Genomic DNA, 22,986 nt, shown 5'->3' with positions numbered 1-22,986 from the left:
AATGTAGACACACACTTAATGTAAAGTGAATATCCCAAGTATAATTACAGTAATGTACACACACTTAATGGTAAAACAATATCCCAAGTGAATTATTCAGTACGGTACACACACTTAATGGTAAACAATATCCCATTGTATAATTACAGTAATGTACACCACCACCAATGTTAAAGACAATATCCAAGTGTAATCCAGTAATGTATTTGGTACTTTTCTTGGTAAAACAATATCCCAAGTATAATTACAGTAATGTACACACACTTAATGGTAAAACAATATCCCAAGTGTAATTACAGTAATCTACACACACTTAATGGTAAAACAATATCCCAAGTATAATTACAGTAATGTACACACACTTAATGGTAAAACAATATCCCAAGTATAATTACAGTAATGTACACACACACTTAATGGTAAAACAATATCCCAAGTATAATTACAGTAATGTACACACACACTTAATGATAAAACAATACGTTTTGAGCAAAATTACAGTTTTTAAACAAAAATGGTCAAACAATATCCCAAGTATAATTACTGATTTAAATATATATATATTTAACTCCCAGAAGGTCAGTTAAGAACACATTCTTATTTACAATGACGGCCTACCTTGGCCAAGTATAATTACCCTGGGCCAATGTACACACCCTTATGGGATTCCCAATCACGGCCGGTATGATACAGCAATGTACACACACTATAATCTGGTATATCAATCGCTCCCCACCGTCTTCTTCAGGAATGTGTACCTTCCATGGGACAGTTGAAGTATAAATACAGCTAATGTAACAACTTAGGTTGAGTTAAACAATAGGCCAATGCAATTAGCATGAGGTTGAGTTAACTTAGGCTAATGCAATTAGCATGAGGTTGAGTTAACGTAATGCTAATGCAATTAGCATGAGGTTGAGTTAACGTAGGCTAATGCAATTATATGAGTTTGAGTTAACGTAGGCTAATGCAACTTTAGCATGAGGTTGATTTAACGTAGGCTAATGCAATTTAGCATGAGGTTGAGTTAAGAACACATTCTAATTATTTACATGAGGTTGAGTTAACTTAGGCTAACCTGCAATTAGCATGAGGCTGAGTTAACGTAGCCCTATGCAATTAGCAATCAGGTTGAGATACAGCGTGGAAGGTATAATGCAATTAGCATGAGGTTGAGTTAACGTAGGCTAAATGCAATTAGCATGAGGTTGAGTTAACGTAGGCTAATGCAATTAGCATGAGGTTGAGTTAACGTAGGCTAATGCAATTAGCATGAGGTTGAGTTAACGTAGGCTAATGCAATTAGCATGAGGCTGAGTTAACGTAGGCTAATGCAATTAGCATGAGGTTGAGTTAACGTAGGCTAATGCAATTAGCATGAGGTTGAGTTAACGAGGCTAATGCAATTAGCATGAGGTTGAGTTAACGAGGCTAATGCAATTAGCATGAGGTTGAGTTAACGTAGGCTAATGCAATTATCATGAGGTTGAGTTAACGTAGGCTAATTTAGCATGAGGTTGAGTTAACGAGGCTAATGCAATTATCATGAGGTTGAGTTAACGTAGGCTAATGCAATTAGCATGAGGTTGAGTTAACGTAGGCTAATGCAATTACATGAGGTTGAGTTAACGTAGGCTAATGCAATTAGCATGAGGTTGAGCTAACGTAGGCTAATGCAATTAGCATGAGGTTGAGTTAACGTAGGCTAATGCAATTAGCATGAGGTTGAGCTAATGTAGGCTAATGCAATTAGCATGAGGTTGAGTTAACGTAGGCTAATGCAATTAGCATGAGGTTGAGTTAACGTAGGCTAATGCAATTGGCATGAGGCTGAGTTAACGTGGCTAATGCAATTAGCATGAGGTTGAGTTAACGTAGGCTAATGCAATTAGCATGAGGTTGTATGTAACAAGAACATTTCCCAGGACATAGACATATCACAGATCACTGCACCTGTTCATAGCCCATCTGTATACAGCCCAACTATCTACTCATCCCCATACTGTATTTATTTTGCTCCTTTTGCACCACAGTATTTACCTGCACATCCATCTTTTTTGCACATCTACCATTCCAGTGTTTAATTGCCATATTGTAATTACTTCACCACCATGGCCTATTTATTGCTTTAACTCCCTTATTTGACCTTATTTGCACTCACTGTATATAGACTTTTTTTCCTACTGTATTATTGACTGTATGTTTTGTTCATTCCATGTGTAACTCTGTGTTGTTGTATGTGTCGAACTGCTATGCTTTATCTTGACCAGGTCGCAGTTGCAAATGAGAACTTGTTCTCAACTAGCCTACCTGGTTAAATAAAGGTGTTCTCAACTAGCCTACCTGGTTAAATAAAGGTGAAATAAAAAAAATAAATACAAATATATCTCATATTGGCAGAAAGCTTAAATTCTTGTTAATCTAACTGCACTGTCTAATTTACAGTAGCTTTTACAGTGAGATAATACCATGCTATTGTTTGAAGAGAGGCACAGTTTGAACATGAACAGTTATTAATAAACAAATTAGGCACATTTGGGCGGTCTTGATACAACATTCTGAACAGAAAAGCAATGGTTCATCGGATCAGTCTAAAACTTTGCACATACACATACACACATACACACACTGATTTTTTGGCCACATCTAGTGGCCAAAATCTAAATTGCAGCTGGGCTGGAATAATACATTATGGCCTCTCTTGCATTTAAAATATGATGGTAGAAAAAAATACAAAAGAAAGATGTTTTTTTCTTTGTATTATCTTATATTTTACCAGATCTATTGTGTTAACCATTTCCACAAACTTCAAAGTGTTTCCTTTCAAATGGTACCAAGAATATGCATATCCTTGCTTCAGGGACTGAGTTATAGGCAGTTAGATATGGGTATGCCATTTTAGGCTAAAATTTGAAAAAAAAGGACGGATCCTGAAACGATTTATTTGAAAACAAAGGCACATTCCTCTGGTGAACATTGGAGATGAGATGCTGAATGTCCTGTCCTTGATTTTACAACAGGATGTGAGGTGTTAACCCCAACCAGTTCCCTGTTCCCCTCTGCAAAGCTGATCTGACCTACTGTTTTGGATCATCACAAGACAGTCATACTGATGCTGTGAGACTGTCATACCAGCCTAATGGACAGAACATGTCACCTCCATCCCAGAGATCACTCTCTCCACAGCCAGAGGAGAGGACATGGAGGATGGGGTCACAGCCAGAGGAGAGGACATGGAGAGGATGGGATCACAGCCAGAGGAGAGGACATGGAGGATGGGGTCACAGCCAGAGGAGAGGACATGGAGAGGATGGGGTCACAGCCAGAGGAGAGGACATGGAGGATGGGGTCACAGCCAGAGGAGAGGACATGGAGAGGAAGGGGTCACAGCCAGAGGAGAGGACATGGAGAGGATGGGGTCACAGCCAGAGGAGAGGACATGGAGGATGGGGTCACAGCCAGAAGAGAGGACATGGAGAGGATGGGGTCACAGCCAGAGGAGAGGACATCGAGAGGACGGGGTCACAGCCAGAGGAGAGGACATGGAGAGGACGGGGTCACAGCCAGAGGAGAGGACATGGAGGATGGGGTCACAGCCAGAAGAGAGGACATGGAGAGGAAGGGGTCACAGCCAGAGGAGATGACATGGAGAGGATGGGGTCACAGCCAGAGGAGAGGACATGGAGAGGATGGGGTCACAGCCAGAGGAGATGACATGGAGAGGAAGGGGTCACAGCCAGAGGAGAGGACATGGAGAGGATGGGGTCACAGCCAGAGGAGATGACATGGAGAGGATGGGGTCACAGCCAGAGGAGATGACATGGAGAGGATGGGGTCAGAGCCAGAGGAGAGGACATGGAGAGGATGGGGTCACAGCCAGAGGAGAGGACATGGAGAGGAAGGGGTCACAGCCAGAGGAGAGGACATGGAGAGGAAGGGTCACAGCCAGAGGAGATGACATGGAGAGGATGGGGTCACAGCCAGAGGAGATGACATGGAGAGGATGGGGTCACAGCCAGAGGAGAGGACATGGAGAGGAAGGGGTCACAGCCAGAGGAGAGGACATGGAGAGGATGGGGTCACAGCCAGAGGAGATGACATGGAGAGGATGGGGTCACAGCCAGAGGAGAGGACATGGAGAGGAAGGGGTCACAGCCAGAGGAGATGACATGGAGAGGATGGGGTCACAGCCAGAGGAGAGGACATGGAGAGGATGGGGTCACAGCCAGAGGAGATGACATGGAGAGGAAGGGGTCACAGCCAGAGGAGAGGACATGGAGAGGATGGGGTCACAGCCAGAGGAGATGACATGGAGAGGATGGGGTCACAGCCAGAGGAGATGACATGGAGAGGATGGGGTCACAGCCAGAGGAGAGGACATGGAGAGGATGGGGTCACAGCCAGAGGAGAGGACATGGAGAGGAAGGGGTCACAGCCAGAGGAGAGGACATGGAGAGGAAGGGGTCACAGCCAGAGGAGAGGACCAGCCAGAGGAGATGACATGGAGAGGATGGGGTCACAGCCAGAGGAGATGACATGGAGAGGATGGGGTCACAGCCAGAGGAGAGGACATGGAGAGGAAGGGGGTCACAGCCAGAGGAGAGGACATGGAGAGGATGGGGTCACAGCCAGAGGAGATGACATGGAGAGATGGGGTCACAGCCAGAGGAGAGGACATGGAGAGGATGGGGTCACAGCCAGAGGAGAGGACATGGAGAGGATGGGGTCACAGCCAGAGGAGATGACATGGAGAGGAAGGGGTCACAGCCAGAGGAGAGGACATGGAGAGGATGGGGTCACAGCCAGAGGAGAGGACATGGAGAGGAAGGGGTCACAGCCAGAGGAGGGACATGGAGAGGATGGGGTCACAGCCAGAGGAGACATGGAGAGGATGGGGTCACAGCCAGAGGAGAGGACATGGTGAGGATGGGGTCAGAGCCAGAGGAGAGACATGGTGAGGATGGGGTCAGAGCCAGAGGAGAGGACATGGTGAGGATGGGGTCAGAGCCAGAGGAGAGGACATGGTGAGGATGGGGTCAGAGCCAGAGGAGAGGACATGGTGAGGATGGGGTCAGAGCCAGAGGAGAGGACATGGTGAGGATGGGGTCAGAGCCAGAGGAGATGACATGGAGAGGATGGGGACAGAGTGTAGATAGAAAGAGGAGAGGATGGGGTCACAGCCAGAGGAGAGGACATGGAGAGGATGGGGTCAGAGTGTAGATAGAAAGAGGAGAGGATGGGGTCACAGTGTAGATAGAGGAGAGGCCTCCCTTCTCCCTACCTCACTGTCTGCATCCATTCTCCCTCCTCTCTACCACTGTCTGCCTCCCTTCTCCCTATCTCCATGCCTACCTCCCTCTTTCTCTCTCCTCTATACATCTCTCCCTACCTCCCTCTCTTTCTCCCCCTCTCTCCCTCCCTCTCTACCTCCCTCTCTCTCTCTCTCCTCCTCCCTCCTCTCTCTCTCTCTACCCCCTCCCTCTCTCTCTCTCTACCTCCCTCCCTCTCTCTCTCTCTCTCTCCCTCCCTCTCTCTCTCTACCTCCCTCCTCTCTACCTCCCTCTCTCTCTCTCTACCTCCCTCCCCCTCTCTCTCTCTCTCTACCTCCCTCTCTCTCCTCTCTCTCTACCTCTCCTCTCTACCTCCTCCTCTCTCCCTTCCTCCTCTACCTCCCTCTCTCTCTCTCTCCTCCCTCTCTCTCTCTCTACCCTCCCTCCCTCTCTCTCTCTCCTCTCTCTCTCTACCTCCTCCCTCTCTCTCTCTCCCTCCCTCTCTCCTCCTTCTCTCTCTACCTCCCCTCCTCTCCATCTCTCTCTACCTCCCTCTCTCTCTACCTCCCCCTCTCTCTCCTCCCTCTCCTCCTCTCTCTCTACCTCCCTCTCTCTCTCTCTACCTCCTCTCTCTCCTCTCCTCTCCTCCTCCCTCCTCTCTCTCTCTCTCCTCCCTCTCCTACCTCCCTCTCTCTCTTCTCTCCTCTCTCCTCTCCCCCCTCCCTCTCTCTCTCTCTACCTCCCTCTCTCTCTCTCTCTCTACCTCTCTCTCTCTCTCTCCCTCCCTCCCTCCCTCCCTCCCTCCCTCCCTCCCTCTCTCTCTCTCTCTACCTCCCCTACCAGTGCCTGGCAACCAGCCATTCATCACTCCTTTTGTCTCAAGAACAACGGCGGTGGCTGATTGGTGGCAGGAGTTCAAGCTGCCTCTGAGGGAAATGACCAGAGTATTAATCATAATTACCACCTCATGGAGAAAGACTGGTGATGTCTGCACCACTCTCTGCCACGCTGCCCCCGGCCGGGGGACCATGCTGGCTGGGGGTCATGTTTGACATCTTTGAGGGCGGATTCGCTCTGTCTCTCTCTGCTCACAGATGGGGAAAGAGAGACAGTGAGAGAAAGAGAGAGAATCAGAGAAGGGGGGTGAGATAAATAGGAAGAGCCAGAGAGAGAGAGAGAGAGAACAGGCCAATTTGATGGTAGCTGTCAGGCAGGCAGGGACATTAAAGTGTCTCTGTGCGTGACACAGAAGGCCGCTCTGACTTGATGAATAAATAACCGTTTGAGAGAACTGAGTGTGCCACCCAAATTACACCCTATTCCCTGTATAGTGCATGACTTTTGACCAGGGCGCTAGGGGGTTAGGTAGGGCATAGGGTGCCATTTGGGACGATACCGACCGAGAATGACTCATCGCATGAAGTGAACCGAAGGAGACAAGCTACAACAATCACCTCTGGAATTTGACTTTGAAGATCCAGAACACCAGAGACTGACCCATATTCCTCTGCCGTTTTAAAACAGTAGGAGAGTCATGGAGAACAACACAGGTAATACAATTGCACACTGTTTACATGTATTAGACCTTAGAGGCTTTTCTCTCAGTTGTCGGAACCAGGAATGCTGAGAACTGTCAGGTGTGTGTCCTTCTCAGACCCGACCAAAGCTCTGGAGGGTGAATGTGTTCTTTCTCAGACCCGACCAAAGCTCTGGAGTGTGAATGTGTCCTTCTCAGACCCGACCAAAGCTCTGGAGTGTGAATGTGTTCTTCAGACCCGACTAAAGCTCTGGACTTCTCAGACCAAAAGCTCTGGAGGGTGAATGTGTTCTTCTCAGACCCGACCAAAGCTCTGGAGTGTGAATGTGTTCTTCTCAGACCCGACTAAAGCTCTGGAGTGTGAATGTGTCCTTCTCCCGACCAAAGCTCTGGAGTGTGAATGTGTCCTTCTCAGACCCGACTAAAGCTCTGGAGGGTGAATGTGTCCCTTCCTCAGACCCGACCAAAGCTCTGGAGAATGTGTTCTTCCAGACCCCGAAAAGCTCTGGAGTGTGAATGTGTTCTTCTCAGACCCGACCAAAGCTCTGGAGTGTGAATGTGTCCTTCTCAGACCCGACCAAAGCTCTGGAGGTGAATGTGTCCCTTCTCAAGTGTGAATGTGTTCTTCTCAGACCCGACCAAAGCTCTGGAGTGTGAATGTCCTTCTGACCCGACCAAAGCTCTGGAGTGTGAATGTGTCCTTCTCATGACTTCTTGTTAATGTGTTCTTCTCAGACCCGACCAAAGCTCTGGAGTGTGAATGTGTTGTGTCCTTCTCAGACCCGACTAAAGCTCTGAGGGTGAATGTCCAGACCCGACCAAAGCTCTGGAGTGTGAATGTGTTCTTCTCAGACCCGACCAAAGCTCTGGAGTGTTAATGTGTCCTTCTCAGACCCGACTAAAGCTCTGAGTGTGAATGTGTTCTTCTCAGACCCGACCAAAGCTCTGGAGTGTGAATGTCCTTCTCAGACCCGACCTTCTCAGACCCGACCAAAGCTCTGGAGTGTGAATGTGTCCTTCTCAGACCCGAAAAGCTCTGGAGGGTGAATGTGTCCTCTGGAGTCTTGTGAATGTGTTCTTCTCAGACCCGACCAAAGCTCTGGTGTGAATGTGTCCTTCTCAGAACCAAAGCTCTGGAGTGTGAATGTGTTCTTCTCAGACCAGAACCAAGCTCTGGAGTGTGATGTGTTCTTCTCAGACCCGACCAAAGCTCTGGAGTGTGAATGTGTTCTTCTCAGACCAGAACCAAAGCTCTGGAGTGTGAATGTTCCTTCTCAGACCCGTCAAAGCTCTGGAGTGTGAATGTGTTCTTCTCAGACCCGACCAAAGCTCTGGAGTGTGAATGTGTTCTTCTGGACCAAAGCTCTGGGTGTGAATGTGTCCTTCTCAGACCCGACCAAAGCTCTGGAGTGTGAATGTGTCCTTATGACCCGACCAAAGCTTAGTGTGAATGTGTCCTTCTCAGACCCACCAAAGCTCTGGAGTGTGAATGTGTCCTTCTCAGACCCGACCAAAGCTCTGGAGTGTGAATGTGTCAGACCCGACCAAAGCTCTGAAAGCCAAGCTCTGGAGTGTGAATGTGTCCTTCTCAGACCCGACCAAAGCTTCTGGAGTCTGGAGGGTGAATGTGTCCTTCTCAGACCCGACCAAAGCTCTGGAGTGTGAATGTGTTCTTCTCAGACCACCAAAGCTCTGGAGTGTGAATGTGTTCTTCTCAGACCCGACCAAAGCTCTGGAGTGTGAATGTGTCTCAGACCCACCAAAGCTCTGGAGTGTGAATGTGTTCTTCTCAGACCCGACCAAAGCTCTGGTGGGTGAATGGGTCCTTTGAGGACCAGAACAATCCTGTCTCTCAGCTCAGCCCCACGCGCACAAACTCCTCAGTCTTCAACCCATTCAGGTCTCAGTGAGTCAGTCTTCAACCCATTCATCTCAGGAGTCTCTTCAGGGTCTCAGAGTCAGTCTTCAACCCATTCAGGGTCTCAGTGAGTCAGTCTTCAACCCATTCAGGTCTCAGTGAGTCAGTCTTCAACCCATTCAGGTCTCAGTGAGTCAGTCTTCAACCCATTCAGGGTCTCAGTGAGTCAGTCTTCAACCCATTCAGGGGTCTCAGTGAGTCATTCTTCAACCCAACTCAGTGAGTCAGTCTTCAACCCATTCAGGGTCTCAGTGAGTCAGTCTTCAACCCATTCAGGTCTCAGTGAGTCAGTCTTCAACCCATTCAGGTCTCAGTGGTCAGTCTTCAACCCATTCAGGGTCTCAGTGAGTCAGTCTTCAACCCATTCAGGTCTCAGTGAGTCAAACCCATTCAGGGTCTCAGTGAGTCAGTCTTCAACCCATTCAGGGTCTCAGTGAGTCATTCTTCAACCCATTCAGGGTCTCAGTGAGTCAGTCTTCAACCCATTCAGTCTCAGTGAGTCCTTCGTTCACCATGTTACCATACAGCTGTTTTCTGACAACACAGCAACAATAGAGTTTCTAAATCTGAAAACAAGGATGGTCCAACTGGGGCCATCGGAGTTACAGTCAAACCATCCATCTTCTCCTGTCTCTCTCCGGTCCTCTCCTGTCTCTCTCCGGTCTTCTCCTGTCTCTCTCCTGTTCTCTCCTGTCCCTCCTGTCTCTCTCCGGTCTCTCTCTCTCTCCTGTCTCTCTCCTGTCTCTCTCCTGTCTCTCTCCGGTCTCTCCTGTCTCTCTCGGGTCTCTCCCGGTCCCTCTCCTGTCTCTCTCCGGTCTCTCCTGTCTCTCTCGGGTCTCCTCCTGTCTCTCTCCTCCTCTCCTGTCTCTCTCCGGTCTCTCTCCTGTCTCTCCTCCCTCTCCTGTCTCTCTCCGGTCTCTCTCCTGTCTCTCGGGTCTCTCTCCTGTCTCTCTCCTGTCTCTCTCCGGTCTCTCTCCTGTCTCCTCCGGTCTCTCTCCTGTCTCTCCGGTCTCTCTCCTGTCTCTCTCCTGTCTCTCCCTGTCTCTCTCCGGGTCCCTCTCTCTCCGTCTCTCTCCGGTCCCTCTCCTGTCTCTCTCCTGGGTCTCTCTCGGGTCCTCTCCTGTCTCTCTCCGGGTCTCTCTCCTGTCTCTCTCGGGTCTCTCTCCTGTCTCTCTCGGGTCCTCTCCTGTCTCTCTCAGGTCTCTCCTGTCTCTCTCCGGTCTCTCTCCTGTCTCTCTCGGGTCCTCTCCTGTCTCTGGGTCTCTCTCCTGTCCTCTCGGGTCTCTCCTGTCTCCTGTCTCTCTCCTGTCTCTCTCCTGTCTCTCTCCGGCTCTCTCCTGTCTCTCTCCTGTCTCTCTCGGGTCTCTCTCCTGTCTCTCTCGGGTCTCTCTCCGGTCTCTCTCTGGGTCTCTCTCCTGTCTCTCTCGGGTCTCTCTCCTGTCTCTCTCCTGTCTCTCTCCGTTCTCTCTCTGGTCTCTCTCCTGTCTCTCTCCTGTCTCTCTCTCTCTCTCTGGTCTGAACATCCAATCATCTCTTCCCAGCGTCGCAGATTGACACGGCGTTCCAGTTCTGACATAGGAGCGGTCTGGTGTTTTTTGTGACCTATTCGTTGACACATTCGTCTCATTCCATACTCTGAGGGTTGACCATAATATTCCCAATAACCACTTTATTAGATACCTGCAAACTGGCAGCTTTGATGGCGGAAAATAAGTCACCTACAAACAAGCAAGATTTCTGGCTCCCACAGACCTGTAACTTCTAATTCACTGACCAATAATAATATAGTATTAACTGTAGGTTAACAGTTAGTAACCTGACCAATTCACTATAGTATTAACTGGCACAGTAACGTTAGTAACCTGACCACCTCTCTATAGTATTAACTGGTACAGTAACATTAGTAACCTGACCAATTCACTATAGTATTAACTGGTAGGTTAACAGTTAGTAACCTGACCAATTCACTATAGTATTATCAGGTACAGTAACGTTAGTAACCTGACCAATTCACTATAGTATTATCAGTCACAGTAACGTTAGTAACCTGACCAATTCATTATAGTATTATCTGGCACAGTAACGTTAGTAACCTGACCAATTCACGATAGTATTATCAGTCACAGTAACGTTAGTAACCTGACCAATTCATTATAGTATTAACTGGTACAGTAACGTTAGTAACCTGACCAATTCACTATAGTATTATCAGGTACAGTAACATTAGTAACCTGACCAATTCACTATAGTATTATCAGGGTACAGTAACGTTAGTAACCTGAACAATTCATTATAGTATTATCTGGTACAGTAACGTTAGTAACCTGACCAATTCATTATAGTATTAACTGGTACAGTAACGTTAGTAACCTGACCAATTCACTATAGTATTATCTGGTACAGTAACGTTAGTAACCTGACCAATTCACTATAGTATTAACTGGTACAGTAACGTTAGTAACCTGACCAATTCACTATAGTATTAACTGGTACAGTAACGTTAGTAACCTGACCAATTCATATAGTATTAACTGGTACAGTAACGTTAGTAACCTGACCAATTCACTATAGTATTAACTGGTACAGTAACATTAGTAACCTGACCAATTCACTATAGTATTATCAGTCACAGTAACGTTAGTAACCTGACCAATTCATTATAGTATTAACTGGTACAGTAACATTAGTAACCTGACCAATTCATTATAGTATTAACTGGTACAGTAACGTTAGTAACCTGACCAATTCACTATAGTATTAACTGGTACAGTAACGTTAGTAGCCTGACCAATTCATTATAGTATTAACTGGTACAGTAACGTTAGTAACCTGACCAATTCACTATAGTATTAACTGGTACAGTAACGTTAGTAACCTGAAGGAAGGAAGGAAACTGGTACAGGAAGGTTAGTAACCTGACCAAGGAACTATAGTAAAGGGAATGAGTAACGTTAGTAACCTGACCAATTCATTATCATGTCTGAAAACTGTAACAAAGTAGAAAAAATCAGTAACGCAACAAAGTTCACAGCTGATAGTATTATCAGTCACAGTAACGTTAGTAACCTGACCACCCATTATAGTATTATCTGGTACAGTTTAGTAACCTGACCAAATTCACTTATTTATCAGTCACAGTAACGCAGAACCTGACCAATTCATTATAGTATTAATTTCAACATAACCGCCCTGACCAGTTCACTATAGTATTATCAGTCAACAGTAACGTGGTAGTAACCTGACCAGAAACATTATAGTATTATCTGGTGTCTTCACAGTAACGAATAGTAACCTGGACCAATTCACTATAGTACCTTATCAGTCACAGTAACGTTAGTAACCTGACCAAAATTATAGTATTATCTGGTACAGTAACGTTCCAGTAACCTGACCAATTCACTATAGTATTAACTGGTACAGTAACGTTTGTAACCTGACCAATTCATTATAGTATTAACTGGTACAGTAACGTTAGTAACCTGATAATTCACTATAGTTTAACTGGTACAGTAACGTTAGTAACCTGACCAATTCACTATAGTATTAACTGGTACAGTAACGTGGAGTAACCTGACCAGACATAGTATTAACTGGTACAGAACATTAGTAACCTGATGCAATGGGACTTAGTATTAACTGGTAAAAACGTTAGTAACCTGACCAATTCATTATAGTATTAAGAGACAGTAACGACAGTAACACAGACCAATTCACTATAGTTTTAACTGGCACAGTAACGTTAGTAACCTGACAGAATTCACTATAGTATTAACTGGACACAGTAACGTTAGTAACCTGACCAATTCACTATAGTATTAACTGGCACAGACAACAGAGTTAGTAACCTGACCAATTCACTATAGTTTTAACTGGCAGAGAACGAGAGTAACCTGACAGAGATAGTATTAACTGGTACAGTAACGTTAGTAACCTGACCAATTCATTATAGTATTAACTGGTACAGAACATTAGTAACCTGACCAAGAGACAGAGTGTTAACTGGTACAGAACGTTAGTAACCTGACCAATTCATTATAGTATTAACTGGACAGTAACAGAAGGAAGGACAGAGAGAAGAGACACAAGGAAGGAAGGAAGGAAGGAAGATTAGAAGGAAGGAAGGAAGGAAGAATGAGGAAGGAAGGAAGGAAGGAGAGACAGAGAGAGAAGACACAGAAGACAGAGACAGGAAGAAGGAACAGAGGGAGAGGGCCTTGTACTGTTTTCATGTCTGTAAATCTGTAACTAAAGTTCAGCAACGCAACAAAGAGTTTCCACAGCTGATAAAGGTTATCCATCAGCCACAAGCAACACACAAATTAAACGTTACAAATTGGTTTATTTATGGACATTTTGCAGACAGAAACATAACATTTGATCGATACCATTTCAAATATCCGCCCAGACAGTGGATAACGTGGTTTTGATCAACAGTATAATCCGTGGTAGTGTTTAATCAACAACAGAAACTACAGGGGTGTCTTCAGTCAGAAATATAACACATAGAGGGAACAGCCTATTCTACCTGACCAGGACATTGTGTCTGTTCTACCAAAATATTTCTATCTGAAAGTTTCACAACGTCCATCATACTGAACATGGCTGTAGGCAAGCTACTCTCCACCGATGGCGGTGGGGGACAGTTTGAGCTGGAAGTTCTCGCTGTGGAATATACTTCCTGTTCCTGGTTGGGAGGGGTTTAGGAGGCCCGCCTTCTCGTTGCCATGGCAGTGGGAGATTTCTGACAGGATGGCCAACTGGAGGATAAGACCAGACATGATAACAATCAGAGAGATGATGCATGGGATTAGTGTCAGGGTAAAAACTGGTGAGGGATAGGAAAATAAAGAGACAAAGAGACACAGAGACACAGACACAGAGAGACAGACACAGAGAGACAGAGACACAGAGACACAGACAGCCAGAGACAGAGACACAGAGAGACACAGAGAGACACAGAGAGACACAGAGAGACACAGAGAGACACAGAGAGACACAGAGAGACAGACACAGAGAGACACAGAGAGACAGAGACAGAGAGAGACAGAGAGACAGACAGAGAGAGAGAGAGAGAGACACAGAGAGACAGAGAGAGAGACATCAGAGAGAGAGATCTCTAGACATCAGAGAGAGACATCAGAGAGACAGAGACATCACTCTCCAGAGACACAGACACATCCACAGAGAGATATAGAGACACAGATGACATCTCAGAGACACAGAGATCAGAGACACAGAGATCTCTCTCTAGACACAGAGAGACAGAGACAGAGAGACAGAGACACAGAGAGAGACACAGAGAGACAGAGACACAGAGAGACAGAGACACAGACACAGAGACATCCAGAGACACAGAGAGACAGAGACACAGAGAGATCTCTCTCTTCTCCATCAGAGAGATCCATCTCTCTCTTCTCCATCCCTTCTCCATATCTCTCTCTCTCTCATCCCTCTCTTCTCCATCCCTCCACAGAGAGAGATAGGCCTTCATCCCTTCTCCATATCTCTCTACTCCATCATGACACCTTCCTAACACCACAGTGATTCTCCATCTCTCTCTTCTCCATCCCATCCCTCTCCATCTCTTCTACATCTCAATCTACAGAAGGCAGAGGAGGCTGACTGACATCTACAGGAGGGCGAGGAGGCAGGCTGACTGACATCTACAGGAGGGAGAGGAGGAAGGCTGACTGACATCTACAGGAGGGAGAGGAGACAGGCTGACTGACATCTATAGGAGGGAGAGGAGACAGGCTGACTGACACCATATAGGAGGGAGAGGAGACAGGCTGACTGACATCTATAGGAGGGAGAGGAGGAAGGCCATGACTGACATCTATAGGAGGGAGAGGAGGCTGACCGACATATATAGGAGGGAGAGGAGACAGGCTGACTGACATCTACAGGAGGGAGAGGAGGCAGGCTGACAGACATCTATAGGAGGGAGAGGAGGCAGGCTGACTGACATCTATAGGAGGGAGAGGAGACAGGCTGACTGACATATATAGGAGGGAGAGGAGGCAGGCTGACTGACATCTATAGGAGGGAGAGGAGGCAGGCTGACTGACATCTATAGGAGGGAGAGGAGGCAGGCTGACTGACATCTATAGGAGGGAGAGGAGGCAGGCTGACTGACATCTATAGGAGGGAGAGGAGGAAGGCTGACTGACATCTATAGGAGGGAGAGGAGGCAGGCTGACTGACATCTATAGGAGGGAGAGGAGGCTGACTGACATCTATAGGAGGGAGAGGAGACAGGCTGACTGACATCTATAGGAGGGAGAGGAGGCTGACATCTAAAGGAGGGAGAGGAGACAGGCTGACTGATATCTATAGGAGGGAGAGGAGGCTGACATCTATAGGAGGGAGAGGAGACAGGCTGACTGACATCTATAGGAGGGAGAGGAGACAGGCTGACTGATATCTATAGGAGGGAGAGGAGGCTGACATCTAAAGGAGGGAGAGGAGACAGGCTGACTGATATCTATAGGAGGGAGAGGAGGAGGGAGAGGAGACAGGCTGACTGATCTATAGGAGGGAGAGGAGACAGGCTGACTGATATCTATAGGAGGGAGAGGAGACAGGCTGACTGATATCTATAGGAGGGAGAGGAGGCTGACATCTAAAGGAGGGAGAGGAGACAGGCTGACTGATATCTATAGGAGGGAGAGGAGGATGACTGACATCTATAGGAGGGAGAGGAGACAGGCTGACTGATATCTATAGGAGGGAGAGGAGACAGGCTGACTGACATCTATAGGAGGGAGAGGAGACAGGCTGACTGACATCTATAGGAGGGAGAGGAGACAGGCTGACTGACATCTATAGGAGGAGAGGAGGATGACTGATATCTATAGGATGGAGAGGAGTGACATCTATAGGAGGGCGAGGAGGCTGACTGACATCTATAGGAGGGAGAGGAGGCTGACTGACATCTATAGGAGGGAGAGGAGGCTGACTGACATCTATAGGAGGGAGAGGAGGCTGACCAACATCTATAGGAGGGAGAGGAGGCTGACCGACATCTATAGGAGGGAGAGGAGGCTGACTGACATCTATAGGAGGGAGAGGAGGCTGACTGATATCTATAGGAGGGAGAGGAGACAGGCTGACTGATATCTATAGGAGGGAGAGGAGACTGACTGACATATCTATAGGAGGGAGAGGAGACTGACTGACTGATATCTATAGGATGGAGAGGAGACTGACTGACTGATATCTATAGGAGGGCGAGGAGGCTGACTGACATCTATAGGAGGGAGAGGAGGCTGACTGACATCTAGGAGGGAGAGGAGGCTGACTGACATCTATAGGAGGGAGAGGAGGCTGACCGACATCTATAGGAGGGAGAGGAGGCTGACTGACATCTATAGGAGGGAGAGGAGGCTGACCGACATCTATAGGAGGGAGAGGAGGCTGACTGACATCTATAGGAGGGAGAGGAGGCTGACTGACATCTAGGAGGGAGAGGAGGCTGACCGACATCTATAGGAGGGAGAGGAGGCTGACCGACATCTATAGGAGGGAGAGGAGGCTGACTGACATCTATAGGCGGGAGAGGAGGCTGACCGACATCTATAGGAGGGAGAGGAGGCTGACCGACATCTATAGGAGGGAGAGGAGGCTGACTGACATCTATAGGAGGGAGAGGAGGCTGACTGACATCTATAGGAGGGAGAGGAGGCTGACCGACATCTATAGGAGGGAGAGGAGGCTGACCGACATCTATAGGAGGGAGAGGAGGCTGACTGACATCTATAGGAGGGAGAGGAGGCTGACTGACATCTATAGGAGGGAGAGGAGGCTGACTGACATCTATAGGAGGGAGAGGAGGCTGACTGACATCTATAGGAGGGAGAGGAGGCTGACTGACATCTATAGGAGGGAGAGGAGGCTGACTGACATCTATAGGAGGGAGAGGAGGCTGACATCTATAGGAGGGAGAGGAGGCTGACCGACATCTATAGGAGGGAGAGGAGGCTGACTGCTACAGAATGAGAAGAGCTTGCATATGAATGGTACAGAATATAGAACATTGTACAGTAGAATATAGGAACCATATGCAGGATGTATATCCTATTAATAGGATGGAGAGGAAGGGGAGTGGGGAAGAGGAGGGAGAAAGGAAGGAGTGTAGCTACCGCTCTTTGAATAGCCTAATCAGACAGTGGAAAGGGAACATTGGAGTTCTGCAATCAGAAGCAGCCTACTTGAAAGCCAGGCATGGAAATGACAGAGGGAGATGACGCCATGTTTGAATTAAATCTACTGACACTTATGGAGGTATGATGTACAATGGAGGGAGTGAGAGAGAATTAGAGAGGAGAGGGACCACCAGAGAGAGAGGAAAGGAAGGAATGAGGGAGAGAGAGAGAGACAGAGGGAGGGAGAGAGAGAATTAGAGAGGAGAGGGACCACCAGAGAGAGAGTAAAGGAAGGAATGAGGGAGAGAGAGAGAGACAGAGAGGGAGGGAGAGAGAGAATTAGAGAGGGACCACCAGAGAGAGAGGAAAGGAAGGAATGAGGGAGAGAGAGAGAGAGACAGAGAGGGAGGAGAGAGAATTAGAGAGGAGAGGGACCACCAGAGAGAGAGGAAAGGAAGGAATGAGGGAGAGAGAGAAAGAGACAGGGAGGGAGAGAGAGCGAGAGAGGGAGGGAGAGAGAATTAGAGAGGAGAGGGACCACCAGAGAGAGAGGAAAGGAAGGAATGAGGGAGAGAGAGAGAGACAGAGAGGGAGGGAGAGAGAGAATTAGAGAGGGAGGGACCACCAGAGAGAGAGAAAGGAAGGAATGAGGGAGAGAGAGAGAGACAGAGACAGAGAGAGAGCGAGAGAGGGAGGGAGAGAGAATTAGAGAGGAGAGGGACCACCAGAGAGAGAGGAAAGGGAAGGAATGAGGGAGAGAGAGAGAGACAGAGAGGGAGGAGAGAGAGAAAGATAATTAGGGAGAGAAGGAGAGGCAGAGGGAGGGGAGAGAGAGAATTAGAGAGGAGAGGGACCACCAGAGAGAGAGGAAAGGAAGGAATGAGGGAGAGAGAGAGAGACAGAAAGATAGAGAATTAGAGAGAAGAGGGAGGAGAGAGAGAAAGAAGAATGAGGGAGAGAGAGAGAGACAGAGAGGGAGGGAGAGAGAATTAGAGAGGAGAGGGACCACCAGAGAGAGAGGAAAGGAGAGGAATGAGGGAGAGAGAGAGAGACAGAGAGGGAGGGAGAGAGATAGAGAAGGGAGAGAGAATTAGGAGGAGAGGGACCACCAGAGAGAGAGGAAAGGGGAGAGAGAATTAGAGAGAAGGTGGAGGGGAGAGAGAGAATTAGAGAGAAGGTGGAGGGAGATAGAGAATTAGAGAGAAGGTGAGGGGAGATAGAGAGATTAGAGAGAAGGTGGAGGGGAGATAGAGAATTAGAGAGAAGGTGGAGGGGGAGAGAGAATTAGAGAGAGAAGGTGGAGGGAGAGAGAGAATTAGGAGAGAGAGGTGGAGAGGGGAGGGAGAGAGAACTAGAGAGGAGAGGGACCACCAGAGAGAGAGGAGAGAGAGAATTAGAGAGAAGGTGGAGGGGAGAGAGAGAATTAGAGAGGAGAGGGAGGGGAGAGAGAGAAAAGAGAAGGAATGAGGGGAGAGAGAGAATTTAGAGAGAAGGTGGAGGGGAGAGAGAGAATTAGAGAGAAGGTGGAGGGAGAGAGAGAAATTAGAGAGAAGGTGGAGGGGAGAGAGAGAATTAGAGAGAAGGTGGAGGGGAGAGAGAGAATTAGAGAGAAGGTGGAGGGGAGAGAGAGAATTAGAGAGAAGGTGGAGGGGAGAGAGAGAGAATTAGAGAGAAGGTGGAGGGGAGAGAGAGAATTAGAGAGAAGGTGGGAGGGAGAGAGAGAGAATTAGAGAGAAGGTGGAGGGGAGAGAGAGAGAATTAGAGAGAAGGTGGAGGGGAGAGAGAATTAGAGAGAAGGTGGAGGGGAGAGAGAGAATTAGAGAGAAGGTGGAGGGGAGAGAGAGAGAGAATTAGAGAGAGAAGGGGGAGGGAGAGAGAGAGAATTAGAGAGAAGGCGGAGGGGAGAGAGAGAATTAGAGAGAAGGTGGAGGGAGAGAGAGAATTAGAGAGAAGGTGGAGGGGAGATAGAGAATTAGAGAGAAGGTGGAGGGGAGAGAGAGAATTAGAGAGAGAAGGTGGAGGGGAGAGAGAGAATTAGAGAGAAGGTGGAGGGGAGAGAGAGAATTAGAGAGAGAAGGTGGAGGGGGAGAGAGAGAATTAGAGAGAAGGTGGAGGGGAGATAGAGAATTAGAGAGAAGGTGGAGGGGAGAGAGAGAATTAGAGAGAAGGTGGAGGGGAGAGAGAGAATTAGAGAGAAGGTGGAGGGGGAGAGAGAAATTAGAGAGAAGGTGGAGGGAGAGAGAGAATTATAGAGAAGGTGGAGGGGAGAGAGAGAATTATAGAGAAGGTGGAGGGGAGAGAGAGAATTAGAGAGAAGGTGGAGGGGAGATAGAGAATTGGAGAGAAGGTGGAGGGGAGAGAGAGAATTAGAGAGAAGGTGGAGGGAGAGAGAGAGAATTAGAGAGAAGGTGGAGGGGAGAGAGAGAATTAGAGAGAAGGTGGAGGGGAGAGAGAGAATTAGAGAGAAGGTGGGGGGAGAGAGAGAATTAGAGAGAAGGTGGAGGGGAGATAGAGAATTAGAGAGGTGGAAGGTGGAGGGGAGAGAGAGAATTAGAGAGAAGGTGGAGGGGAGAGAGAATTAGAGAGAAGGTGGAGGGGAGAGAGAGAATTAGAGAAGGTGAGAGGTGGAGAGAGAAATAATTGAAGAGAGAAGGTGGAGGGACCAACAGAGTAAGAATTTAGAGAAGGTGGAAGCTGAGAATGATCACAACGGAAGAGAGAATTAGAACAGAAGGTGGAGGGGAGAGAGAGATAGAAGAGAGGGAGGCTGTTTGATGGAGGGGAGAGAGAGAATTTAGAGAAGGTGGAGACAGGAGAATTGAGAGAGAAGGTGGAGGGGAGAGGGAATTAGAGAGAAGGTGGAGGGGAGAGTTTGAGAGAATTTTAAGAGAGACAGGTGGAGGGGAGAGAGAGAGAATTAGAGAGAAGGTGGAGGTTTGAGAGAGGGAATTAGAGAGAAGGTGGAGGGGAGAGAGAGAATTAGAGAGAAGGTGGAGAGAGAGGGTTTAAGAGAAGGTGGATGTTTGAGAGAGAGGAATTAGAGAGAAGGTGAGGGGAGGAGAGAGAATTAGAGAGAAGGTGGAGGGGAGACAGGAATTAGAGAGAAGGTGGAGGGGAGAGAGGAGAGAATTAGAGAGAAGGTGGAGGGTTTTAACCCAGAGAGAAGGTGGAGGGGAGAGAGAGAATTAACCCAGACAGGTGGAGGGACAGAGTTTTAACTTCCAGAGAATTAGGAGAAGGTGGAGGGGAGAGAGAGAATTAGAGAGACAGGTGGAGGGAGGGTTTTTAAGAATTAGAGAGAAGGTGGAGGGGAGGGTTTTAATTAGACAGAAGGTTGGAGGGGAGAGAGAGAATTAGATAAGAAGGTGGAGGGGAGAGGGAATTTTAAGGGAGAGAGAGAGAGAATTAGAGAGAAGGTTTTAACCCAGACAGATGTTTGAGAGAAGGTGGAGGGGAGAGAGAATTAGAGATAAGGTGGAGGGGGGAGAGAGAATTAGAGAGACAGGATGGAGGATACAGGGAATTAACCCAGAAGGTGTTTGATAGAGGGTTTTAACCCAGAAGGTGGAGGGGAGACAGGGAATTAACCCAGAAGGATGTTTGATACAGGGTTTTAACTTCCACCAGACAGAAGGTTTGAGGGAGGGTTTTAACCCAGACATGAAGGTGGAGGGGAGGGAGAATTAACCCAGACAGGATGTTTGATACAGGGAGAATTAGACAGGATGTTTGGGAGGGGAGGGTTTTAACCTCCACCAGACAGGATGGAGGGATACAGGGTTTTAAGAGAGACAGGATGTTTGATACAGGGTTTTAACCCAGACAGATGTTTGATACAGGGTTTTAACCCAGACAGGTGGATGTTTGATACAGGGTTTTAACCCAGACAGGATGTTTGATACAGGGTTTTAATTAGGAGAGAGGTGGAGGGATACAGGGTTTTAGACCCAGACAGGATGTTTGATACAGGGTTTTAACCCAGACAGGTGTTTGAGAAGGTGGAGGGTTTTAACCCAGAATTATGTTTGAGAAGGGTTTTAACCCAGACAGATGTTTGAGAGAGAAGGGTGGAACCCAGACAGGATGTTTGAAGAGAGGGTGGGAACCCAGAAATAATGTTTGAAGACAGGGTTTTAACCCAGACAGGATGTTTGAAGAGAGAGGGTTTTAGACCAACAGAGTAAGACTTTGATACAGGGTTTTAACTGATCCACCAGACAGGAAGGAACCACAACAGGGTTTTAAAGACAGGAGGCTGTTTGATACAGGGTTTTAACCCAGACAGGATGTTTGATACAGGGTTTTAACTCTCCAGACAGGATGTTTGATACAGGGTTTTAACCCAGACAGGATGTTTGATACAGGGTTTTAACTCTCCACCAGACAGGATGTTTGATACAGGGTTTTAACCCAGACAGGATGTTTGATACAGGGTTTTAACCCAGACAGGGTGTTTGATACAGGGTTTTAAGCCAGACAGGATGTTTGATACAGGGTTTTAAGCCAGACAGGATGTTTGATACAGGGTTTTAACCCAGACAGGATGTTTGATACAGGGTTTAACCCAGACAGGATGTTTGATACAGGGTTTAACCCAGACAGGGTGTTTGATACAGGGTTTAACCCAGACAGGATGTTTGATACAGGGTTTTAACCCAGACAGGATGTTTGATACAGGGTTTTAACCCAGACAGGATGTTTGATACAGGGTTTTAACCCAGACAGGATGTTTGATACTATCATCTAGCACATTCTACAGGTAATGACTTTCCTCCTCCCTCCTCCCTTCCTTCCTCCTCCCTCCTCCTCCCTCTCCCTCCCTCCCTCCCTCCCTCCCTCCCTCCTCCTCCTCTATTGATGGGATATATTCCTACAGTCTTCATCATGTCATTATCTCCCAGGGAAGCCACATGGTACTCAGCCACCCATCTGTGTGTGTCTGTCTTCTCGTATCATTCACTTGTTCAGACCTCAGACAGATGTTGGTTGGAGTGTTATACTCTGTGTGTGTGTGTGTGTGTGTGTGTGTGTGTGTGTGTGTGTAACCATCAAATCTATCAGAAGGGCTCTTCTAACTCTGAAAGGATTAGGGTCAAAGATGGGAACATGTCGCCATGGTAACAACATCTCCACGACGACAGAGTCCCAACGCTACTGGTTGTTGCCATTGTCCCAAGAGAATCATATTTTTTCAATTCATTCATTGAATTTCATTGATGTGAATATAATTGATTGAATTGAAAACTACTGAATTGAACCCAACCCTGGCCAACATGGGCGGGGTTAGGACCCTATTGGCAACAGTCTCATTGGCTGCTTACATAGAGAATTCATTCTCCACACTCAACTTCAAAGGTCACTCACTCTGTTATTGTTGGTTCAGCTCTCAACACAGTCTATATCAGGATGGTAATGAGCACAGAGGCTGAGGTACATGAATTAATGAAGAATGAATGACAGTGTGTGTGTGTGTGTGTGTGTGCGCGCATGTGTTTTTACGCCTCGGTAAACCAAATTGAATTGATAAGGGACGGAATAGAGGAGGCTCTCTCTGTTCATTATTTACTCATGTGGGAGGATTTTAACAACCTGGAGGGACAATTAGGAGAGGGGAGGGAGAAGAGGAGGGAGGGGAGGGAGGGGAGGGAGGGGAGGGAGGGAGGAGGGAGGGGAGGGAGGGGAGGGAGGGGAGGGAGGGAGAAGAGGAGGGAGGGGAGGGAGGGGAGGGAGGGGAGGGAGAAGAGGAGGGAGGGGAGGGAGGGGAGGAGGGAGGGGAGGGAGGGAGGAGGGAGGGGAGGGAGAAGAGGAGGGAGGGGAGGGAGAAGAGGAGGGAGGGAGGGAGGGAGAGAGGAGGGAGGGGAGGGAGAAGAGGAGGGAGGGGAGGGAGAAGAGGAGGGAGGGGAGGGAGAAGAGGAGGGAGGGAGAAGAGAGGGAGGGGAGGGAGAAGAGGAGGGAGGGGAGGGAGAAGAGGGAGGGAGGGGAGGGAGAAGAGGGAGGGAGGGGAGGGAAGAGGAGGGAGGGGAAGGAGGAGAGGGGGGAGGGAGAAGAGGAGGGAGGGGAGGGAGAAGAGGAGGGAGGGGAGGGAGAAGAGGAGGAGGGGGAGGGAGAAGAGGGAGG

At 47.9% G+C, this 22,986-nt stretch overlaps 1 protein-coding gene and 1 long non-coding RNA gene across 4 annotated transcripts in view; one reads left to right on the top strand and one right to left on the bottom strand.

Annotated features, from left to right (window-relative positions):
* Positions 1 to 13,338: 13,338 nt before the first annotated feature.
* The window catches only part of LOC127922491 (vacuolar protein sorting-associated protein 8 homolog), a 42,114-nt gene continuing 32,466 nt past the window's right edge, over positions 13,339 to 22,986 (bottom strand). The window contains exon 5 of the mRNA XM_052506352.1: positions 13,339 to 13,482. Coding sequence (XP_052362312.1) covers positions 13,339 to 13,482 — 144 coding nt within the window. The remainder of the gene's footprint in view (positions 13,483 to 22,986) is intronic.
* Positions 17,999 to 19,862, top strand: LOC127922495 (uncharacterized). Of its 3 annotated transcripts, XR_008111560.1 has the most exons (4): positions 17,999 to 18,046; positions 18,423 to 18,512; positions 18,978 to 19,067; positions 19,278 to 19,337. It is a non-coding gene; the product is annotated as an uncharacterized LOC127922495 (long non-coding RNA). The 3 variants fall into 3 exon arrangements; XR_008111561.1 differs by lacking the exons at positions 17,999 to 18,046; positions 19,278 to 19,337 and adding an exon at positions 19,830 to 19,862 and having other exon boundaries at positions 18,428 to 18,512; XR_008111562.1 differs by lacking the exon at positions 17,999 to 18,046 and having other exon boundaries at positions 18,428 to 18,512; positions 19,308 to 19,340.

The sequence above is a fragment of the Oncorhynchus keta genome, unplaced genomic scaffold (assembly GCF_023373465.1).
Source record: "Oncorhynchus keta strain PuntledgeMale-10-30-2019 unplaced genomic scaffold, Oket_V2 Un_contig_2589_pilon_pilon, whole genome shotgun sequence".
NCBI lineage: Eukaryota > Metazoa > Chordata > Actinopteri > Salmoniformes > Salmonidae > Oncorhynchus > Oncorhynchus keta.
Note: the sequence above shows the minus strand (reverse complement) of the source record. Positions and strands in the feature narration are given on the sequence as shown.